The sequence below is a fragment of the Felis catus genome, chromosome X, assembly GCF_018350175.1.
Source record: "Felis catus isolate Fca126 chromosome X, F.catus_Fca126_mat1.0, whole genome shotgun sequence".
NCBI classification, from domain to species: domain Eukaryota; kingdom Metazoa; phylum Chordata; class Mammalia; order Carnivora; family Felidae; genus Felis; species Felis catus.
This window is the reverse complement of record NC_058386.1, coordinates 121,787,452-121,811,983: the sequence shown is the minus strand read 5'-3', so window position 1 is coordinate 121,811,983 and position 24,532 is coordinate 121,787,452. Positions and strand designations below refer to the sequence as shown.

Below are 24,532 nucleotides of genomic sequence, written 5' to 3'. Positions count from 1 at the left end.
AAAAAAAGTAAAAGGATGTAAAAAGATATGCCATTAATAATTAACCCAATGAAAGCTGGAGTAGATAAATGAATTTCATACAAATTAGAATTCAGAATGAGGACGATTACCAAGGATAAAGAGGGCCATTGCGAAATGGTAAAAGGGTCAATTCACTGAGAAGAAATAATAATCTAAAATGTGTATGCACCAACAGCAGATGTTTATAATATATGAAACAAAAACTGACAGAACTAAAAAGAAAAGTAGACAAATCCATATGTATAATTGGAGACTTCAAAACTCTTCTCTCAAACAGGACCCCTCTTTCACTGTTGGTGGGAATACAAACTGGTGCAGCCACTCTGGAAAACAGTGTGGAGGTTCCTCAAAAAATTAAAAATAGACCTACCCTATGATCCAGCAGTAGCATTGCTAGGAATTTACCCAAGGGATACAGGAGTACTGATGCATAGGGGCACTTGTACCCCAATGTTTATAGCAGCACTCTCAACAATAGCCAAATTATGGAAAGAGCCTAAATGTCCATCAACTGATGAATGAAGAAATTGTGGTTTATATACACAATGGAGTACTACGTGGCAATGAGAAAGAATGAAATATGGCCTTTTGTAGCAACGTGGATGGAACTGGAGAGTGTGATGCTAAGTGAAATAAGCCATACAGAGAAAGACAGATACCATACATGTTCACTCTTATGTGGATCCTGAGAAACTTAACAGGAACCCATGGGGGAGGGGAAGGAAAGAAAAAAAAGAGGTTAGAGTGGGAGAGAGCCAAAGCATAAGAGACTCTTCAAAACTGAGAACAAACTAAGGGCTGATGGGGGGTGGGAGGGAGGGGAGGGTGGGTGATGGGTATTGAGGAGGGCACCTGTTGGGATGAGCACTGGGTGTTGTATGGAAACCAATTTGACAATAAATTTCATATATTTAAAAAAAAAACTCTTCTCTCAGTAAATGATCGAATTAGTAGAAAAAAATAATCTAGGATGTAGAACTGAACAGCGCTATCAGCCAAGAGGAATTAATGAACATTTTATGGAACACTAATGACAGCAGAAGAAATATTCTTTTCAAGTGCATGTGAAACATTCACTGAGATAAACTAAATCCTGGTTTGTGTGGCTGGAGTTCAGAGAGGAAAGAACGGTAGGAGACAAAACTGGAGAGAAAGGCAGGGGCCAGATCACGTTGGGTTTTATGAAGCCATGTTAAAGATTTTGGTTTATTTTAGGACCAATAAGAAGTCACTGAAGTGTTTTAAATTGGATTGGCGGGGGGCGGGAGGGAAGGTGGGTGACACAATAGGTTTGTTTAGAAAGACCCAGTCTAGCAACAGTGTGAAAAATGAATTGGAGGAGAGTCAATCTGGATGCAAGGAGGTCAGTTAGGAGGCTGTTGTGCTAGCTGGATCCCTTTGGGGTCCCAGCTGGTGTGCAAGATGAGTCTATTCAGGGTTGTCAGCTGTTAGGCACTTGCCTTCCAGATAAATTTCACAAAGCCACCTAGCATGGGTTAAAGAATGGGCATTATTAAAGAAAATACAAGTTTCCAGGATAGCCAGGAAAAAAGGGCACAGACCCTCCATTCCCCTGTCATCCCATGAAGGAGTGAGCCAAGGGCCAGAGCACTACTGGGTCTCAGTAAGAAGAACATGCCTCCCTTGTAGTCCACCTTTAAAAAAAAATGTTCATTTATTTATTTTGTGTGTGTGTGAGAGAGAGGGAGGGAGAGAGAGAGAGAGCAGCTTCTTCCCTTCTAGGAGAAGGGGGAACCCTCAGCCCCTGCCGGCTCATTCTCCAAGCAACCCAGAATGAACTGCCAAGGTCATAGCCTGACAGTTCAGCTGCTGCAGTAGCCTAGACCAGGGGACGGCAAACTTCTTCTGTTAGGGGCCAGACTTGTGTTAATGGCCCAATAGAAAAGAGTTGTGGTGTCTCTCACAACTATATAGCTCTACTCTTGTAATACAAAAGCAGCCATAGATAGATAATATGTAATGAAGACCGTAGTTTGTTTGCTAATCCCTGGTCTAGGCAAAAGATGATGATGCCAATTTACTTTTGACAAAGAAATATGTCAAAGAAAATTGACAAAATTTGACAAAGAAATTTGACAAATTTGACAAATTTGACAAAGAAATTTACTTTTGACAGAAACAGCTCAATGGAGGAAGGATCGCCTGTTGAACAAACGGTGCTGGAGCAGCTGGACGTCCCCAGGCAAAACAATAAACTTGGACCTAAACTTCATACTTTATACAAAAATTAACTGATACAAAAATTAACTGAAAATATATCATAGACCCAAATGTAAAACCTAAGGCAGCAAAACTTTTTCAAAAGAGGTTTTGGGGGCGCCTGGGTGGCTCAGTCAGTTGAATGTCTGACTCTTGGTTTCAGCTCAAGTCATCACCCCAGGGTCATGAGATGGGGCCCTGTGTTGGGCTCCACGCTGAGGGTGGAGCCTTTTCAAGATTCTCTCTCTCTCTCTCTCTCTCTCTCTCTCTCTCCCTCTGCCCCTCTCCCCAGATTGAGCTCTTTCTCTCTCTCTCTCTCTCTAAAATAAAAAAAAGAAAGATTTTGACCTGAATTTAGGCAAAGAATTATTAGGCATGACACCAAAAACATACTGTATAAAAGAATAGCATGATAAATTACACGTCATCAAAATTAAATAATTTTGCTCTGCCAAAGTCACTGTCAAGATAATAAAAAGGCAATCACACAATGGGAGAAAATATTGGTAAACCACATATCTGACAAAGGATTTGTATGCAGAATTCATATTTAATTCTCAAAAATCAACATTAAGGGAACAAGCAACCTAATTTAAAAAAAATCAGTGAGCAGAGGCACCTGGGTGGCTCAGCTGGTTAAGCGTCCAACTTCAGCTCAGGTCATGATCCTGTGGTTCATGAGTTTGAGCCCCCCGTCGGACTCTGTGCTGACTGCTTGGAGCCTGGAGCCTGCTTCGGATTCTGTGCCTCCCTCTCTCTCTGCCCCTCCCCCACTCACGCTCTGTTTCTCTCTCTCTCTTTCTCTCTCTCTCAAAAATAAACATTAAAAATTAAAAAAAATGGACAAAGTACTTCCACAGATGCATCACCAGTGGAGATATACAGATGGAAAATAAGAATGTGAAAAGATGTTCAACATCATTAGACATTAGTGAAATGTAAATGAAAACAACAATGAAATACCATTACAACCCTATTAAATGATTAAAATAAAAACTATGGACAATACAAAGTGCTGGCATGGATGGAGGGAGAGCCACTGCAATTCCTAGACGTTGCTGGGGGGGTGCTTGGGGATGCAAAATGGTGGAGCCACACTGAAAACCAGGCAATTTCTTATAAAGTTAAACATGTACTTACCATAGGATTCAGCAATCGCCCTTCCCTAGAGAAATGAAAAGTCACGTTCACGCAAAAACCTGCGTGTGAACGCCTAGGGGGTCTATTCACAATCACCTGAGGAATCAACTGGAAACACCATCAAACTGGAAACAACTCAAGTGTCCTTCGGTGGGGGATTGGTTACACAAGTTGTGGTACATTCATACCATGGACTGTCACAAAGCCATACCAAGGGGTGATTTACTGATAACAACAATTTGGATGAACCTCAAAGGCATGCTGAGTGAGAGCAGCCAATTTCAAAAGGTCATGTACTGTATGATTCCGTTTGTATGACAAGCTTGAAAAGATAAAACTGTACCGATGGAGAACACATTACAAAGAGATGGTGGGGTGGTTTTATGGGGTGACGGAATTGTTCTATATCCCGATTGCAGTGGGAGTTACTCAAATTTATGCATATGTTGAAATTCATAGAACTCTGTGTCCCCAAATGTCGATTTCACCTTGTGTTCATTTAAAAATAAAATAAAAATCAAGTCCGTGAAAAGCAATGATAGCTAGGGTCCTCACAATTCTACCTAGAAAGCAATTTAGGGTTTATATGCTAATTATTGCCGGAACATATCATCTTAATGACTTTTGTTAGTAAACCGTTTCCAGATTCACAATTTCAAAAGTAACAGTAACCAAGACCTTTGGGAAACTTTCAACGAAATTTGGAAAGGTTTTGCAAAAACGGAAAAAGAACGTAATTGAGTCTGAGGGAGATCAAGTGACTTGCCCAGGGTCACGTGCTCCAGAAAATGCCCTTGTCAAAACCTGAACAGAGTGCGGTGACTCCACATCCAACTTTCCTTCTCAGCACCCTTAAGTAGGCATTTGTCGATATACCCTGTGCCACCAGTGTCCCCCCAGGAACCACGAGGGCCACACACATTACCTGGGTAGGGACTGAGCCTACGGGGACATGGGGACCAGGCTTTGCTGCACCCTTCCCTTGAGAAACGCGGTGCCTTCCCACTGTGTATAGCCCGGACTTGAATGTCTCCTTCTGAACTAAGGCGGTGAATACACTCTCACGGTGGTGATCGCTTTGCCGCTCAGATGAGGAAAAAAAAAAAAAAAAAAAGAATCTCTTAGAGCTAATTTTAGAACAAATTAATAATATCAACAATAATAATTACTAATATGCATTGCTATTCTTTTAAGTCAAATTATAGGTTGCTATAAACCAGACTTAAAATATGACTTTCTCTACTAGTGAAAGTCTTAATTAAAATGATGCATTTTAATATACTTTTGCTCCACGAAATACATTATTTCTTAGCACCTCCATTTTTGTATTCTTCCCTTTAATGATCTTTGCCGTGCAGTGTTAAGGAAGAAACTTGGTGATTAATAAAGGCGTGAACAGGTGGCTACAGTGCTTCTGGAAGATGAGTAGTGTAATAATTTCCTCATTATTATTATATTCTGTAAAGGTTTTTAAATACATGATGATGTATTTCCTTCTTCTACTTCTGGCACCCTATAGCTCCTGGCATTACATTTCATTTCAAATAATAATTAATGAGAAATGAGGTATCTGTATACATTTTATTCCTCCTGTTTTAGTCTCCTAAGTAACCACCCTGCCGCATTTGCTGTGCATGTAATTTCGGCAATATGGGAGACCGCCTCTCAGAATGCCTTGGAGTCCTTTTTCCAAATTAACATTTTATTCCTGAAAGCAGAATTTCCCATATGCCTCTCAAAGAAGCAGATGAAAGCTGAATAATTGCTCTGTTTTCATCAAGGTGAACGAACCCATGAAACATTGAAAGTATCAGACAATGGAGGGAAAAAATAAGCTTGTCTTTCCTCTGGTGTCTGTGAAAGGGTGCTAAATGTACAATTAGATACAGAGTACCTGCCATCTCCCTAATAACCACCCACTTAGTGGGATAAGTGTCCTGCCTGTCCAGATAAGGCATGTGTTTGATTAAGGGAAATCATTCAATGTAAATGCTGGCCTATGAAGCCAATCGAACGCGGAGTCAGCTCGTCTATTATGGCTCTGTCAATCCTGTCTGTTTGCTTATTAAAGTTTCTTTGGCAAATCCAGTGGCCTCCCTTTGGTATGCTAAGTAGTCCTAAACGTTGCTAACATCTTGGAGTGAAGTCACAGGCCTTTGAATGACTCTGGAAGAGGCTACAGGCTTCCCCAACTTACCAATGCATTTTGTTCCAAAAGTTTGTTTGTAAGTCGGTTGTTTGGAACTCGAGAAGCATTTTTCCCAGGGAAACAATGTTACAAATGGTGAGAAGGTTCCCAGGCCAGTCCACAAAAGCCTATTTAACCAAGAATATGGCTGGACTATAGGGCCCATAGCACTAGGGAGCCAGCCACCATTAGGATCATTGTTTCTATGGGAAAATGTGCTCCCAGGGCTAATTGTGGATGCCAGAAGCAATTCCCCTGGCCCTTTCTAGCCTCTGGCAGCTGGAGCCGAAACTCCCCAGTTTCTCATTTCCTTTGGGCTTGGAAGGTGGAAGGTGGAAAGTCCTGGGGGAATCAAAGAGAGGGGGCGTGGGAGGTTCAGGGGCTTGGGCAGGAGAGCTCTGCTTAGGGATGTGGTGGTACGATGAGCAGACCAAGTTATTGGGTGCCTAAAGTTGACTTTCAGATATACAATGAACCCTTTTTCATGTACATCCCATGTAATATGCCTACACTTTAAGAATGTATTTGTTGTTAATCTGAATTCCAATTTAACCCAAGTCCTGTATTTTATCTCCCATCCCTGGGTAGGGATCACAGGCCTGGTGGGTTGCCAGGACTGCAAGGATTCTGGAGCACAAAGCCAGGGGTTCAAGGAGGAAGAATGGAATCTTCATAGGTCAGTGAAGGTCTCTTCGGGGAAGCAACAGAATGTTGCTGGTCCTTATAAGGGGACATTTCAGATAACTCAAGTTTATGGCCTTCAGCTCAGGAATGCTTTTGATTTGAATTCTTTCAGCTGGAAATCGTTCTAAGGCACAGGACATGCTCCTTGCCTTTTTAAAAAGGGTGAATATAAGTTCCTTTTGATGATTTAAGACTGACATTATGACCTTGGGAAAAAATCCTGTGCCCCAATTTTCTCATCCGTAAATGGGGATAATAATATCACTTTCCTCGTTGTTTCATCGTGTGGGCTAAATCTATTACTATGTATAAAGGTTTCGAATGCTGTGTTTTCTATTTCATCTACATTCTCAGGAACTGTGAGCTCAGGAATTTCTTGCTCCAACACGACATGCCCCAGGGCCGCTGGCTGACTCTGTTGGAAGAGCGTGGGACTCTTGATCTCAGGGTTGTGAGTTTGAGCCCCACAGTGGATATAGAAATTACTAAAATAAATAAATAAACTTAAAAAAAAAAAACAGCACTACATGACCCCAGATAGCATTTTCCTTCTTTTTTCTCTCTCAAGCTCTCACTTTTCTCTTTGTCTATATGCCTTAACGCTTCTAAGCTGGTGCCTTAATTTGTATAATCACATTAAAGCCTGAGGTTTGCTATGGCTTCCCACAGAGTAGAGAACACAGATTTGGAGATTGATATATATAAAATAATTTCCCCAAATATTTTATAATGAAAATGTTCATTTTACAGCAGACTCATGAAGGACGTAGTAGCCTTTACAGAAGACCCCCGCCAATCATGCAATGATACCCACATTCTGGTACTGAGGCCTTTGTGTAATCCCCTCCCCTTGAGGGTGGAGTGGACCTAATCCCTTGCTTCTAATGAAGAGAATATAGCCACAGTGATGAGGTGTCACTCTCAAGATTAGGTTCCAGAAGATTGACTTCAGTCTTACTACTGCTCTCTTGTTCCATCACTGTGTCACTCTGAGGGAAGCCAGCTGCCATGTTGTGAGCCAACCTATGGAGAGGCCCATGTGATAAGGAACTGAGGGAGGCCCGTGGTCATCAGCGTGTGAGGAATTGAATCCAGCCAATGATCTCTTGTGTAAACTTGGCCCACCCCCTAGTCAAGCCTTAAAAAAACTGCAGCTTTGGTGACACCTTGATCGCAACGCTGTGAGAGACTGATCCAGAAGACCCAGCTAAGCCATGCCACATTTCTGATCACAGAAACTTTGAAATAATAAAGGTGTGATTAAGGCACTGTGTTTTCGGAGTTATTTGTTATACAGCAGTGGATATAATACATACCCATATATCTATATTTTATCATTAACCTCTTACTACACTTGCTTTATCACTACACTTGCTATACCTATCCTTCCTTGTATTTATCCATCCTTCCTTCTATTTATTCTATCCATCCTTCTATTCATTCATCAACCCTTATTTGTCTGTTTGTTTTATGGCTACATATCTTCTTCATTTCTAGGTCAATGGCTATGTTCCAGATGCCTGAGGATGTCAGAACACTGACCTTTGGATAATTAATATAATAGGAGGGCATTGGATTCTTCCTAAATTATGGGTCAAATACTAATAATCACATAACCCAGGGACATTGTCCAAAAATTTAACCTTGAGAGTGAGACTATTGCTTCTAAGCTATCATTCTCAGTCTGCCTTGTGAATCTTTTTATAGTGCCTGTACTTATTTATTCATTCACCTTGCAACATTCCATATTAAGATGTTGCCATCTTTCAGCACTTTAACCAAACTTCTCATTTTGTCATTCTGTTGCGATTACTATCTTTGCGTAGAGAACTACCCCAAACCACCCTGTGTAATGCCAATCATTCATCTATTATGCTCAAGAATTCTGTGAGTCAAGAATTTGGACAGGGCACAGTGGAATGTTCCACATTTTCTGGGGCCTCAGCTGGGAAGACTCACATAAGCAGGTAACTTAAACAGCTGGGGATTGGCACTCGCTGGAAGGGTTCCTCACTCACATCTGACACCTAGGCTGCAATGTCTTCAAGGCTAGGCTCAGCTGGGACTGTTGACCAGAGTATGTCCACGTGGCCCTATCACTATGGCTTGGATCTCCTATGATAAGATATCTGTTTTCTAAAAGAGAACATCCTGATACAGAGCTTCCAAAGAAAGCAAATGTTTCAAGAGAGCCAGGCAGGAACTACATAGACTTTTGTGACCTAGCCTTGGAACACAGAGTCACTTCTGCCATACTGTAATTGTCAAAGAAGTTGGAAGCCCACCCACACTCAAAGAGAGGGGGCACGAACCCCATATCTCAATGGGAAGAGTGTCAAAGAATTTGCAGTCGTGTTTTACAACCACCACACATCTTAATTTCTCTTAACTGTTCTCTGCGCCTACTAAAGAAGTAGAATAACTCAGAAGTTGTTTCCAAAACTGTTCACACACCACTTTCAGACAATCACCGGAAACAGTAGTTGACTCAGTAAACAATGTAATTTCCCAACTACAGCTGTTATATGATACTTGAGAAAATTGACAGAAGTAACTGATGACTCATTTGCAAATTTGGGAATAAAAAGTTGTTGATGTTACAGAGCATGTTGCCATCTTTCACTCTCTCAACTGCCAAGAAAGCCACAGCTGAGGCATAGAAAACTTCTCCTCTAAATCATATTTCTATGGGGCCTTTAAGTGTATACGTATGTAAGAATTTCACTGTGCCCTTCACGTCTCTTCTTTCAGTTATAAATCTGCTCGTTCAATGGCTTGACCCGTTATCCTCTTATTCAAATAGCCTCTTCAAAAACATTTGTTGAATATTGAATAATTGAATAGATGAGTGGATAAAAAATAAATAAATGATCCTTTACACACCTGAAAAGATATCCAAAGAAAATTGTTGAATTTAGGGTCTCGAAATGGAGAGCTTTCATCAGATATGAAGAGCAAATTCTGGATTAGGAGATGACTATGTTGTCCTTTCGGTTATCCATCCACCCATCCATCCACCCATCCATCCATCTATCCATCTGTACATCCATCCATCTGCTGGAGACCAGCTCCAGCAAGCAGGGGTTCCCGAAGGAAGAACGGCGTCGGTGACAATGAAACAAAACTAAAATAAAAAACTAGAAAATAAAAAAACTAAAATAAAAAACTAAAACTAAAATAAAAATGGACACAGACAAAAGCAGTGTGTTGAACTGGCCGATTTATTGTAGCAAATGTGGCATTATATTTGCTAGTGATTTCCTTGTAGCATACGTCATCTGTGTTTTTCTAACATTACCTAACTTTGAAAATGTTCCTATGTGTAAACAACCTTTAAGAAATAACATGGCAATTTTCCCCTAATTTTCCCACATACCCTTTGATTATTGATTAATTTCTTACATTATTACATTATGCATCTGCGTTTATCTATAATCTACAAAGCATTTGCTTTGCTGTTCTTGTGAAAGGCCCTCCGTTTCTCAACACCTTTAGTGGAACAGTGACAGGGACATGACCTCCTGACCACATGAGGCAGAAGAACAATGTGTTCGCCTCGGTCCCAGGTGCCAGAAAGGGGCCGAAAAAGCCTTAGAAACCCACGCCTCATACATTCTCAGAGAGACAATGCACCTAGGGACCAGTGAACCATTCTATAGCTTAACCCACTAGGTTCAGTCATCATCTGGAATGCTTCCGGGGGCCAGGTGGGCTTAGGGTTGAAGTCACCTGTGCCCAGAGATACACTCCTTAGTTGCCAGAGTGAGGCTTTCAAATCTATGTCTCTCCTTTACAGGCCCCTTTGCTGGCAACTGCATGAGGCCCTCCTTCCTGTAAGTAGAGGAGTCTCCATAGGGGATGGCAAGGGCTAAACGTAAGGCCGCTCAATTTCTTGCGGAACCTTATTTTCTTCCCTAACGGTTCTTTTCCCGGAGGGCCTGTCGAGAACAATTCCCCAACAGACAATACCCCAGGTAGTTTTAAGGCCAAATTACCTAAAAGCGGGAGGACAGGAAGCTTCCCTGTCCGTGGGCCACCCCGCAGTCACCAATCCGTCCACGGCCCGGGCCCTGCCACTCAGGCTGGGATAGCTCGGCTTCCAGCATCCATCCATCCATCCATCCATCCACATTTAACATATATTTGGAACTTAAGTGTAATAGGACAAAAATGTGTGAACAAGTAAAATAACTGATTTATATAATGAGCATACATACTAAATACTATGAAGGAAAGGCAAGGGTGGTTTACAGATAATAATGTGAAGCCTTACTTAAATTAGATGATCAAAGGAGGCTTCTCTGGGGAGGAGGCATTTAAGCTGAGATCTAGAGGATGGGAGTGCAAGTCAAGTGAAGAGTGGAATAGAGACAGACAGAAAACATGTATAAAGTCCCAGACGTAGGAAAGGCATTTAGAGTATAGCTGGGTTATAACGGACAAGGGAGAGTGGTCCCAGACAAAGTATGGGCTTGGCAAAGAAGTTTGGAAGGTTTTAAGCAGGGAGTGGTATGATCCGATTTATATATTTTTATTTATATTTTATATTTTTCAGTGAATTCTCTTTTTTAAAAGTTTATTAATTTTTGAGAGAGAGAAAGAGAGAGAGAGAGAGAATATGCATGAGTTGGGGAGGGGCCGAAGGCGAGGCAGAGAGAGAATCCCAAGCAGGCTCTGTGTTGCCAGCACAGAGCCCCATGCAGAGCTTGATCTCACGAAGCGTGAGATCACGACCTGAGCCAAAATCAAGAGTTGGACGCTTAACTGACTGAGCCACTCAGGTGCCCCTAATGAGGTCTTTTAATAAAAATAACTTCTTAACATTTTCTTCATTGGTGCTTTTTGTGTCCCATTTAAAATTATTTTAAATCTTCAGCTGATAAAGATACTCTCCTATATTAATTTCTAAAAGGTTTATTATTTTGCCATTCACATTTAGCTCTACAACACAATAATTGATTTTTGTGTATCAATGAGGGACAGGCCCAATTTCATTTTTTTCCCCAAATATATATCCTATTGATCCAATACCATTTATTGGAAAGGCTATCCTTTCTCTAGTGCTCTATAGTGACCTTTTACATAAAACAAGTGTCCATATATGTGTGGTTCTACTTCTGGGCTTTGTATTCTGATCACTTGGTTTACTACTCTATGTAACCACACTGTTTTAATTACTGTAGTTTTATAACAAGCCTTGATATCCAACAAAACAAATCCTCCCAAGTTGTGCTGTTCAATGCATATTCTTGGCCCTATGCATTTTCATATAACTTTTAGAATCAACTTTCATGTTCTACATGCACACACACACACACACACACACACTCACACCTGTTGGGTAGAATTGGCATTGAATCTATAGATTGGTTTGGAGAGAATTAATATATTTGCAATATAGGGCCTTCCATCCCATGAACATGGAATATCTCCCCATTTATTTCTATATTCCTCAATTTCTGTCAATATTATTTTACAATTATCTGCACATTTTTGTTAGTTATCCCAAGTTTTGTATTGATTTCATGCTAGTTTAAAGGATATATATTTAAAAGTTGTATTTATCTAGAGATGGAAGTGATTTGTGAGTATTGTTTTGAATCTAGTAAACCTGATAATTCTTATTAATTCAAATAATTTATCTGTAATAATTTTGGATTTTCAATGTATGCAATTAGATCATCTGTGAGTAATAGTTTTGTTTCTGTCCTTAAAACCCTTATGTTTTTCTTTTTTCTTGCTTTACTGTGCTGAGTAAGAATTCCAGTACAATGTTGAATAGAAATAGTGATAATGGACAGTCTTTGTCTTCTTTATCACAAAGTGAAAGATTTGAGTGTCTCATCATTATGTTTGTGGTCGGTTTTTTGAAACACTATCATATTTACAAAGCTCTCTGCCACTGAAGAGGTTTTGATGCTTTATCATGAACATATTTTGAATTTTATCAAACATAATTTCCTCATCAATTGATAAAATCATGTGTTTTTTCTCCTTTATGTTAATTTAATATTAATTTTCTCTATATTAATAATGAATTGCATACGTTAATATTCTAATGTTGAACCAACTTTGCATTCTTGAGATAAACCCAAGTTGATCCTGATGTATTTTTTTCACATATTGCCGGGTTGGGTATGCTAGTATTTAAGATTTTTACATCTGTGGCTTTGAGTAAGATTGACATGTAATTTTTAAAAAAAATTGTGAGTTTATTCATTTTTGAGAAAGAGACAGAGTGTGAGCAGGGGAGAGGCAGAGAGAGAGGGAGACACAGAATCCAAAGCAGGCTGCAAGCTCTGAGCTGTCAGCACAGAACCTGAGGTGGGGCTCGAAACCATGAAGTGTGAGATCATGACCTGAGCCGAAGTCAGATGCTTAACTGACTGAGCCACCCAGGCACCCCAACATGTAATATTTTTTTAATGCTTCTTTATTTTGAGGGAGAGAGAGTGCACACGAGTGGGGGAAGGGGCAGAGAGAGGAGAGAGAGAATCCCAAGGATCTCTGCACTGTCAGCGTGGAGCCCAACATGGGGCTCGATCCCACAAACTGCAAGATCACCACCTGAGCTGAAATCAAGAGTCAGACGCTCAACCAACAGAGCCACCCAGATGCTCCAGACATGTAATTTTTTTGTACTGTACTTGTCAGGTTTTATATCATAGTTATGATATCTTCATAAAATAAGTTGGATGTACATCTTATTTTCCCTTGGATAGTTTGTGTAACACTGAAGGAATTTCTTGAAGGTAGAGCTCAGTGAGGTCATCTGGATCTGAAAGAACCCAGCTCATGTAGAGCAGCTCTGGCTGCATAGCCACTTGATGACCTTTGGCTCTCCCTTGCCCCGGAGCACTCAGGATTCAGACCCATGTGCACTCTCCTGACTCCTCCTGGTTCATGCTGACTAGGCCCACCTGCTCCTTGGAGGCCAAGTCCCTCTCCTCCCTTAGAGGCCCAGCACTTCCTCCAGCCAGGTCATATTGTGACATAATCCTAGCTAGTGGGCAGGGGCAGAGGCAGAGGCAGAGGCAGATCCTGATGGAGCACGAGTCACCTTCAGGGGAGAAGCCTCTGCTTCACTCTCCAGAAAGAAAGGAACATTTACGAAAGAGCGGGCTTCTTCTGTAGATGCAGAGGTTTCAGGGGAATCCTGAGGATCCCAGATTTTTAGGTGCATCAACTCAGGTGCCACATGCTGTGATTTGGGACCCCCTTCTTTCCCAGTCAGGGCTAACGAAAATGGGGTCAAGGGTATGGGCTTCTTTGGGGGCTCTGGTACTGCGATGATTCATTTCCAGGCCTGGACCTCAGCTTTCTCCGCTCTCTGGATACAAGAGATGAGAACTCCTTTCCCTTCTACAAGGGAAGCCCTCTGTTTTTCACACTTAGCTATTAATTGCCAATTAATTACTCCTAGTCTTTGGTTGTCTTTCTCCAAAGCATCAATCGTGCTTAGCAAAGGCCACCCCATTGCACTCTTGCTAGTGAATTTCCTTCCACGAGTATGACATCCCAGTTCTCACAGGTAGGAGTCTTAATTGAATTGTTCCCCTGTGCTACAGCTATTCCTATGCCAGCTATGTCCGGCAAAAGGGCCCTGGTGTCGCTCCAGGTTGCTGTCTTAATGTTTGCTTCCTCAGATTCCTCGCACCAACTTTGGCGGTTTGAGTTATATTGGATTCTGACATGGAAATTAAGGTGCCGGAATAGTAGGGAATGCTCTTGTGATCAAGTGCTCTTGTAGAATGGCAGGGAGCGAGATTGGATGGAGGGAGACGCTGGGCTGTGACATCTGCTCAAAGCTTCAGTCAGCCCCTCGGTGAGTGCTGTGGCTGGACAGGCCCTTCAAATGCAGTGAGGCGGCTGTGTCCTTCTACTTCACCAACGATGATGAATCACTGCATGCAGGCTACACGTGAGAAGGTGTGGTCTCTCCGGGCAAGGTCAAGTGCCGGCACTATTCCTGGCAGCTGGGGAAATAAGTTCTCCTAAAGGAGAGTCTGGATGGCATATCACAGCATCCATACGGTGTGCGGGTGTGCAAAATTAGCTAGAGGAGGCAGGGAAGGCCTCTCGGGGGTGATATTATTAGGGCTGAGCCTGATTAGCAAGAGGAAGCCAGCCCTGCACATCTCATTAGGAAAAGTGTTCCAATTTCAAGGCACCAGGGCTCTGAGGCAGGAGAAGCTCAGTATGTTCGAGGAATAGAAAACAGGCCAGCGGTTGGAGCACGGTAAGCAAGGGGAAGAACGCCTCCAGATGACGCTGAGGAGATGAACAGGGCCAGCCAGGTCACGTAGGGCCTCGGAGGCCACAGAAAAAAGCCTGATTTTATGCTCAGTGCCATGAAGCCATTGGAGGGATTGAAGGAGGAGAGGGACAAATAGTTTTAGGCTTACTTTATCAAAAAACTCTAGCTGCAGTGTTGAGAACAGGCCAGTGATTCCCAAACTTCACTGCATCCTGGGGATGCCTGGGGATCATTAAACATGCTAATGTCTGGCACCCACCTCCAGACTTTCTGATTACATCAGTTTCAAGTGTGACATGGTCGTGGGAAGTATTACAAGCGCCCCGAGTGATTCTAGTGCACAGCGAAGTTTGGGAAGCAGTAGAATAGATTGAAGGAGACCAAGGGCAGAAGCTAGAAGACTGGTTGAGGAGACTATTACAGCAGTGTAGGCAAGAGATGGTCGTATCTTGGCTCCCTTTCTGACCTCTTCTACTTTTTCCTTCCAACCCCCATGCTGCTCTTCTCACTGTTCCTGGTCTCACCAGCTCATTTATGCCTCTGCTTTGCACTTGCCTGGCCATCTGACCGGAACACTTGCCCCAGACCTTCACAGGGATCGCTCCCCCTGCCACATTCGCCCTTCTGTTCAAAAGTCACCTCTTCAGAGACACTGTTCTTGGCCACTCCATCTTAAAACAGCCCTTCTACGTCTGGCCTCATTTACGGTGTCACTCGTGGACGCCTTTCCCTGATTCATTTTGCTTCATAGTGTTTACCACACCTTGATATTATATTTTATGTTCATGTGTTTATTTGTCTCCCCTCCTCGACTGCAAGCTCCATGAGGGTAGGGTCTTTGTCCAACTTATTCACCCCTATACCCTCCATGCCGGGTTGGGGGATGCATAACTAGCTTCCAGAAAGCTCGTGGCACATGTCGTGTCACCCTGATGCCTGATGTGGGGGGGGGGGGGATTTATCGTCATTACTGAAGTGTTCTTTATGCATATGCTGGAATGTCATGTCAAGCACAGGGATGTGATTACAAATGGATGTTCTGCACCTGGAGTTAATTGATGCTCCTGGTCCGCCTCACTTCATCCTCCCATCCTTCAGCCCAGCACTCAGACGCCCCCCCCTTCTCCTCTCTTTGGCCCACATGTTTATCTAAAGGATAGTGATATAGATCAGAGCCCCTTTGGGAGTCATATCTACAACTAAACGTTGACCCCCCCCACCTGATTAAACTCCATGACATGGAGCATTTCCAGTCTAGGGTCTCTCCTGCCAGTACCCGTGTGCTGGGCTCTTTCTCGCAAAGGACAGCAGTAGCCTTGTAAGATCTGATTTATGAGATCTAATTATTGTAATCTGCCCAGACCCTGCTTGAAGAGGGCAGGGTACATTTCACCTCTTGTGATTCCCATGGAACCTTATGTGATTTTTCATATTTAAGAGATTAGGCAAGTTATAACTTGGCCATTTTTCAATTGCCATTTCACAAGTTAGGAAAATAGTGGCCATTTATTGGGTGTCTTCTCTGTGCCAGGCACGGTGCTAGACGATTTTACAGATGTTAATCGTCTAATTTTCAAAACAAACTGGGAGTTAGGTGTCCCTTCCACAGGTGAGAGGTAGTGTCTCATCTTGGTCTAGTATAATTAGGTTCCTAATAAAAGTTTTGTGAATGACTGACAGAGGAGTGGGGCTGGGAGGAGAAGCTGGGCCCACCAAGTCCTGAATCTCAGACTCGGTCCAGCTAGACGAATGGCTGCAGAAACACCACGGTCAAGGGGCAGTGCATTCAGGAGGCCTGCCATCCTTTATTTTGTACATCCCAATCAATCATGATGCCCTCACTTGACAGTAATTATACTTTTTGGCATTGGTTGATTGAGAAAATGCAGAATGACAATAAACTACTTTCGATTAGTTACACTTTAAAATACATTTGTATTTCATTTATTATAATCTATAATCTATACATTATATATAGTACAGACATTAGGAAACTGTGACGTGCATGTAATAATGATCAAATATTTACATGCTTCGCATATGCTAACTCTTACGTAAATATTACCACATATCCCTATTATCTAGGTGAGCAAACAGACACGGCAAAGTGAGAAACTGTCAGAACTGAGATTTGAACCGAGGCTGTCTAGCTCCAAAGTCCTACTCTTGACCACAATACTACGCTACCCCCAGGAAGCATCTGGACTATTTATTTGCTCTGGGGTTAAGGCCTGCTTTCCACACTGAGCCCTCTGCATTAATGCAGAGGCCCCTCAAAGACGTGTGGTTTCACAGGTTGGGAAACACTGGTCTAGCACCCAGGCCAATGGGTCTCTTTCTCCCATGTGCCTGTGGCCATCTTTCTCCCCCTCTGTGTATGGGATCAACAAGCACGTGCAGGGGGCAGAACCATCATGGATCACAGATGAGTGTCCTCAGTCAAGTCCGGTTTGAAGTCAGCAGAATTGGCAGCCCGGAGGCCCCCCAGTGACATCTGAAACTCTGGCCCCGCGCTTGCTCCCCGGTCTCCTTTCTTGCCAGGGCCTCTCCTCCTGGTCCTTGGGGATCCACGTTGTGCTTGAGCTGCGTTTGAAGGCACAGGTGGTTCAAGTGGCCTTTCAGGGTAACACTAGACACCCGATCTTAGCTGTGTCATCTGAGACGGAAAATGGGTGAAGGTGCCAGGGTAGTAGGATGTGTCAGCTACTTGCAGCTCCTCGGTAAATAAAGGGTTATCTTTTTTTAAACATGTATTTATTTTCAGAGTGGGAGAGGTGTGTGTGCGAGTGGGGGAGGGGCAGAGAGAAAGAGAGGGAGAGAGAGAGACAGAATCCCAAGCAGGCTCCACACCCAGTGCAGAGCCTGACGCGGGGCTCAATCTCAGGAGCTGTGAGATCACGACTTGAGCCAAAATCAAGAGTCAAATGCGTAACAGACCGAGCCACCCAGGCGCCCCAAGGGTTATCTTCATTTTCTTGTGCTAGAACAAACAGGAAAGTCACCCTCTTCACACATTTGTTAAGTGCGCAATCGAGTATTGTTAGCGGTCGGCACAATGCTGTACAGCGTGGCTGAAACTATATCCTGTGTCCAGAAGTGCCTATTTCCTCTCCCCGCTCCCTCTCCCTACAACTCCTCGCAACCACCATTCTCTTTGCTTCTATGAATTTGACTGTCTTAGATCCCCTTGTGCAAGTGGAATCGTGCAGGATTTGTCCTTCTGTGGCCGGCTTGTGTCACTTTGTATCATGTCCTCCGGGTTCATCCGTGCTGTCACGTACAGCAGGATTTACTTCTTTTTTATGACTGCATAATATGCCACTGTATGGACAGACCATGTATTCGTTTTTGTCCACGCATCGGCCGTTTCCACCTCTTGGCTGGTGTGAACGATGCAGCAACGGACACAGGAGTGCGGCCATCTCTTGGAGATCCCGGCTTCAACTCTTCTGAACAGATACCCAGTAGTGGAATCCATTCTTAATTTTCAGGGGAACCGTCACACTGTTTGCCATAATGTCTCTTACAAGTCATGTTCTCAGCAACTGCGTACAAGGGTTCCAATGTCCCCACGCCCTTGCCACAACTTGGTTTCTGGGTTTTGTATTTGTCAGTGTTTCTCTTGATAATGACCGCCACACCTAACAGGTGTGACGTGGGTCATCTTTGTTTGTCTCTCGCATGTTGCAGGAATGCAGCCAGAACCTTAAAAGCAAGAGAAACGAAGCACCAGTGTGAATACCGCATGACTTGAAGACTTTGTCTCTGGAAGCGATTTCTGTTTGTTCTTCTGCCTTTTCAGTGTGGGCCATATGTGTCGTAAGAGGAAACGTGTTGACTTATTCCTGATTAGAATCTGTTGCACTCCAGAGATCCCTGTGCTCAGGGCAACTGGTCTCTCCAATGACAGAAAGCAGGCATGGGGGTCGGGGACAGCTACTGGGCCAGCCTGCGTCAGAGACCGTTGTGTGATTACTGGTATTGGGTGGTCTTTTCAATCCCATGGGCCTGCTCCGATGGCTGAGCAACGGTGACATCAGTGGTTCACAAAGCAGGTGACTGACCAGTCCTATCATGGGGGCCTTTGCCGGCAGCCAAAGTGAGCTCCTACATTCTTTGGTGTGGCAGGTCGGCCAGTGCTGCACTGGCACAGCATGCTTAGACCCCAGTGCCCTGTGCGTAAGCCTCTGTGATCGTATGTCATAGATAGACTAGCAAGGCTGAGTCATCTAGGGCTCCCAGGACTGCTGACACAGGTCCAAAGTGAAACGCCTGCCACAGTACTATCCCACCGCTGCCAAGCCCGCTGTCCCCATGCTTCAGCTCTGAACACTCAGAGGGGACAAGATCCGTCTCCCTCCAAATTTCAGAAGTTCCTGCTCAACCCATTGAAGGAAAAGCTGAAACGCACGCCGACGCTTTGGAGCGGTTGTGCCAGGGGCCACTTGAGAGGTGGAACCCTCAGGCTCACCCCCCTCCTCCTTGGAAGAAGCTTAGCGGAGGAGGCAGTGCAGAGAGAAACTCCTCCAGAGTAAATTCCTGGCAGGTGCAAAACACCCGTTTCTGTAGCTGGGTCACTTTCAGCTTGGAGCGACTATGCAAGAAAGAGATGATACAGCTTACGTTCTACAGGGCAGGCAAGAGCTCTGATGTGCAGCTAGCAAGTTAGAAAAGGAAGGCATGAAAGGAGCCGCTTGTGGTGCCCTGAACGTACGATCCTCCAGAATGTGTGGTCATCGGCGTTTGAAATCCGCCTTGTCAGATCTCCGCGGCTGTGGAGACAGACGGAGAGAAAATGGGCTTTCGGGAAAGGACAGAGCGCTTTCATTTGGCTTTAACTAGACACAGGCAAGACAAGCGAGGTTTCACCCAGAGCCCCCCACATCCTCTGCTGCTTTTGGATTCTGACCAGCATATTTTGCCCATCGCCTCTTCCTCATGTTAGAATTCGCGAGCGCTTGGGGCAACGTTTCATCCCCACGTTGTTGAATCCTTCACGATTATAAAAGGGTCGTCAGGGCCTTTTGATGTCCTCGCAATCTACAAAGACTTTGTCGACCCCTTTCTTCTGTCTCAAAAGCAGAGGACACCACAAGCTCCCGCAGGTCATGGCTTCGTTTCAGAACTTCGAAGTCAAGAGTATTCAAAGATCATTATCTGCACTAACATTCCGTCTAGCAGGGCTGCCCTGGGTTTCAAGGTGTGGCTTCAAATGGAAAGTGCAAGAATGGCTTTCAGATGCAGACAGGAGGCCCCAGCAGCTGGGGTCCTGGTTTCGCACGCCCGCTGCATTTGGGAGTGCCAGCAGGCCAGCGTGGGGACCTGCTGGGAGGAGTGTCCTGAGAGCCACGCACTTGTTTGCTATCCACTTAAGGGCGTCTACCTGTGTCTTTATGTCTTGCCCACGTGAAATTGGATGAGAGAGTCAGAGAACTGTTTGCAGCCAAGAGGCAGTACAGCCACAGGACTCACGCCCTCGTGCTTAGAGGTCTGGCACTCACCACAGAAAATCTGATTCCAGAGGCCTGAGGGTGGGGGCAAAACCAATTACACACTTTGCAAGGCTGAGTGTAAAATGAAAACGCAGGCCCCCGTTCAAAAATTATTACAAATTTCAAGATTCCAAGAGCAGAGCATCCAACCAAGTACACGGTGCCCTTGTAAACATGGTACCCTGTGCAAACTCACAGACCTGTGCTCATGAAGCTGGCTCTGGCCATAACAAGCTTCCAGCTTCTTTGAGGAGACACCATGTGATCGTGTCCTATTACAGCTCCGTAGGTAGAGGGTTGCCCATTTGGCCTTACGGCCCTGAAGGAAAGACACGGTGAGCTTCACCGCGGCCTTATGCTTCCTAAGACTAGCAGGTTCAGCCAGCCTGAGGTGCTCTCCTGGGCAGGCCACCTTTTGGCTTGGTAGGGCTTCCTGGGTTTCTCTTGAAACACTCACTTCCTGGTGTTCACCAGTTGCTTACTCACCCAGGATGTATCACACTGCTCACAATTGTAAAAGGCAGAGGGGCACCTTTGTGACTCAGTTAAGTAACCTACTCTTGGTTTTGGCTCAGGTCATGATCTCATGGTGTGTGGGTTTGAGCCCCATGTCAGGCTCTGCACTGACAGTCTGCTTGAGATTCTCCCTCCCCACCCCCCCCCGCCTCTCTCTCTCTCTTTCTCACTCAAAATAAATAAACTTTAAAAAGTAAAAATAAACTTTTAAAAGAGAAAGAAAAACACACCATAAAAGACAACCACCAAACTGGGAAAACATTGTAATGTAGATCCCTGATTAGGGCTAATGTTAGGGCTAAACTTCCTTATATTTAAACATTGGAAAATCATTGGGTAAAGGATCCAAAGCCTGACAGAAAACTGTGAAAAAATATAGACAATTCACAAGAGGGATATAGAGCTGGCCTTTGACCATATTAATCTTTATTTTTGAGAGTGAGAGAGAGTTCAAGCGGGGGAGGGACAGAGAGGGAGATACAGAAGCAGGAGACACGAAGAAGGCTCCAGGCCTTCTTGAGTTGTCAGCACAAAGCCTGACGTGGGGCTAGAACTCATGAACCATGAGATCATGACCCGAGCCAAAGTCAGACGCTCACCCGACTGAGCCAGCCAGGTGTCCTGGCCTTTGACCATATTAACAGCTGTCTATCTTCACTAAGTTAGAAAATACCCACAAAAAACAAAAACAAAACTACCCTGAGAAAGGGAAACCAACCCCAAACTGACACAGATTTTAGAATGAGCTGACAGGGACATTAAAATCGTTAGTATAAACATACGCTATATGTTCAGTTTGGTAGGGTCGTAGAAGGCACAAAATAGACCTGAATTGTACGTGTGTGCGTGTGTGTCTCTGTGTGTGTGTGTGTGTGTGTGTGTGTGTGTGTGTAATCTTAGGAAGAAAGTGGCCTATTCAATGTTGGGTTTGTGGCCTCCCAAAACACCATTATTTTAGTCCTTTGGGCTTTTCATAGGGTGAGAAGTTCAGGTTTTTTGAGGGCCTTTTGCGGCTGACAGGACAGGGTGGGGCATGCCTACCCATTGTGAGGTAGGCGACCTGCAGTCAGTGACCTCACATGCTGTTTCAGGGACTGACACTGCCACCCCACACATAACACCTCTCCCCAACTAGGTCCACACCTCTGCGTGCGCACACACACGCACACAAAGAAGTCCGAAGTCTCCTCCTCTTCCGGTCTTCCTCTTCTGCGGGAAGCTCGTCTTCGGTGCTCAGTTCCCACCCAGCCCTTATCCCCACTTTCTGGCCTACCAGACCTTCCGGTCTCACCCCCAACCCCCCAGGCCCAAGCTCCCTCCCTTGCTCGCCTACCTCTCCCCTTCCTTCCCCACTCCCCACCGTCAGAGAACTCACAGACACACAGATTTTTTTTTTTAACAGGTCATTTTATTTTCATTGCCAATTGTATGCCCCATTTGTGTGAAATTCGATGACTAAACAGCCACCCATTTCTCAGGGGCAGACCTCAGAAATCTCTGGCCTCACTCTAAGAGCGGCCACCACGCACCTTTGAGGTGCTGGGTTGGTCCCACTGCGAATCATGGGGATTCTGCGCTTTATTCATCCTGCGGTAATGGCCGAACAGGGCAGTCCCTCTACCTTTCTTCCCTTTCTTTGAAGAAATGGGAGTCTTCATCGGGGCTTTCTTGGTCACGGTCCCCCGGAGTTGTCTTTTCACCTTTATGGTTGGTTTGGTCACCTGGAAAGACAACAGAGTGTCTGGTTGGGGGAACAGGGTCAGGGGTGGATGGGACAGGGGCTTCGGGAGAACCCTTCGGAAGAGGGGGGGTTTGCCAGGTAAGGGCACAGAGGAGTCTTGTGGGAAGTGACACTAGGGAAGAAGAGCTTGGGTTGGGTGGGGTTGTCTTACCTTGCCGCTGCCTCCGGTCTTGGGTTGACGGGGGGTCTTCGCGGGTTTCCTCCTTCTGGGGCCTGATGTTGATTGCTGTGTAGCTGTGCTACAAGCTGGTGGGTTCTGGGTTTTCCTGGCGGCCTTAGCCATCTCGAAGACTCCCAGCGGTCTGGCCCAGACCCCCTGAGGCGCCCCTATATATACCCCTCCCAGGGCCCCGAGGGACCACACCCTTAAGCTTTGTGTGGTCATCTGGCCACTCCCCCAGCCACTGTGACCTCACGAGGGACCATCCTGACACCTTCAGGGGGGAGGGGGAGTGCAGGGTGGGTGAGGCCAAGATGTTGTGGTGGGAGGGAGGGGCCACTTCTTTCTCACCCCTTAAACAGCCTCCCAAACTGATGTGCCAACCCCCTCATCTCCACCAGTTAGTTGTGTGAGGCCACCTGGCCGGGAGAGGGTGTCTTCTCCATGCCTTTTCTCACAGTAATCTTCTTCAGCGACTCATTGTGCTCTCCCCCCCCCCCCCAATCACCTTGATTTGGTATATCTGCCCCCAAACCCCCACCAGATAACATGGTGGCATTTAGCTTTACATGGAAATGTTAATCATCCCACTTCCTGACCACAAATGACTCTTACAGGCCAAGCCCATTCATTCCCTGCCTGCCACCAGGAAACTTTCCCATCCCACCTGCTTTTCCCAGTGTCCACGTCGCTCTGTTCCCTTTTCCACTTTCCAGTCTGAAATCACTGCCTTCAGGCCATCGGACTTCAGCAAACAAACCTGCCCCACTGGGCGTCCCGCTCTTGTTTCCAGTCTGGGGTCCATACTTGCCTTATTAGGGGTACTTCCGGACTTGGGTGCTAACCCCGTAGGGGGATGAGGCGGGTATTCGCGTGCTGGAAGCTGTGCTGGGTGATAGCAGGTGAGAAAGGACAACCTAGGGCTGGTGGCCATCCTGGAGGATTGCCCGGAGGTGCCCGGTTAAGGTCTCACCTCAACCACCGGTGCGTCAGCCGCACGTGTGAAGGTCTTCTCAGCACGGGTCCTCACAGCACTTTCCGCCTCTGACTTTACTGTTGGCACTGGTAGCATCCTCCCTCCCTTGGGGCTTATTTCACAGCTGAGACGCTGGTACAGTTCATTTCAGTGAACAAGCCCAATACGCTCCTGACCCCTTGGAGGAGACACTGCCATCAAATCCTGTCCATATAGTTCCCTAGGTTGAAGGTGTCCCATTAGGGTTGTTGGCCCCGGAGGAAAGGGGAAGCAGGCCATGGCCTTATGTTCCTAAATGACTACTGGACTCAGTCGGTCTGAGGCGCTCACCTGGACACACAGCCTCTAGGCTTAGCGGGACTTCTGGGGTTTCCAATGAAGGGCTCACTTCCCAGTGTCCCCTGGTTGCTGAGTCACCCAGGATGCACCACGTGTCTGAAAATGTTAAAAGGAAGAACAAAGCACACCATACAAGAACTTGAAAGCTGATGGGCAAAGCGGGGGAGGGGAGGATTGTAACCTAGACCATTAATATCACTGACACAGAAAGCCTCTTCTGACTTTTAGAAATAAGATCCAAAACCTGAGAGAAAAATGTGAAAAATTTACAATTTACAAGAAAGATGTAGCGCTGGCCTTTAACCACATTAACGAGGTTTTTGACATCACTAAGTTGAGAAAAATCAAATAGAAACTCCCTCGAGAAATCAAAAGTGCCCTAAGAACTGGCACAGACTTTAGAATTAGCAGACAAGGGTGTTAAAATAGTTATACTAACTATATCCGTGTGTTCACAAAGTAAGTGGAGATAGTCACTAAAAACTGGATGCAGGGACACCTGGGTGGTTCAGTCGCTTAAGTTGCTGACTCTTGATTTCAGCTCAGGTCACAATCTCTCGGTTCATGAGTTTGAGCCCCACACAGGGCTCTGTGCTCATAGCTCTGAGCTCTGTCTCCCACTCTCTGCCCCTCCCCGACTGGTGCACATTCTCTATCTCTCTTTCAAAAATAGTGTTACTACGAATTGGACAAAACCCACAGAACTTTACCACATGAACGATAAATCTTTAAAAGAGTCACTTGGGTGATCATGAACCCCAATTGGCAGACTGACAAAGTAATGTAACCGTATTACGA

At 45.0% G+C, this 24,532-nt stretch overlaps 1 protein-coding gene across 1 annotated transcript; it reads right to left on the bottom strand.

Moving 5' to 3' along the window:
- Nucleotides 1-21,904: 21,904 nt before the first annotated feature.
- Nucleotides 21,905-22,579, bottom strand: LOC123383461 (uncharacterized protein CXorf51A-like). Its single transcript, XM_045051062.1, has 2 exons — nt 22,411-22,579; nt 21,905-22,239 (listed from the first exon to the last, which is right to left on the bottom strand). The coding sequence occupies exons 1-2, from the start codon at nt 22,540-22,542 to the stop codon at nt 22,027-22,029; spliced, it is 345 nt and encodes a 114-aa protein (XP_044906997.1). The 5' UTR covers nt 22,543-22,579; the 3' UTR covers nt 21,905-22,026.
- Between the last annotated feature and the right edge of the window lie 1,953 nt (nt 22,580-24,532).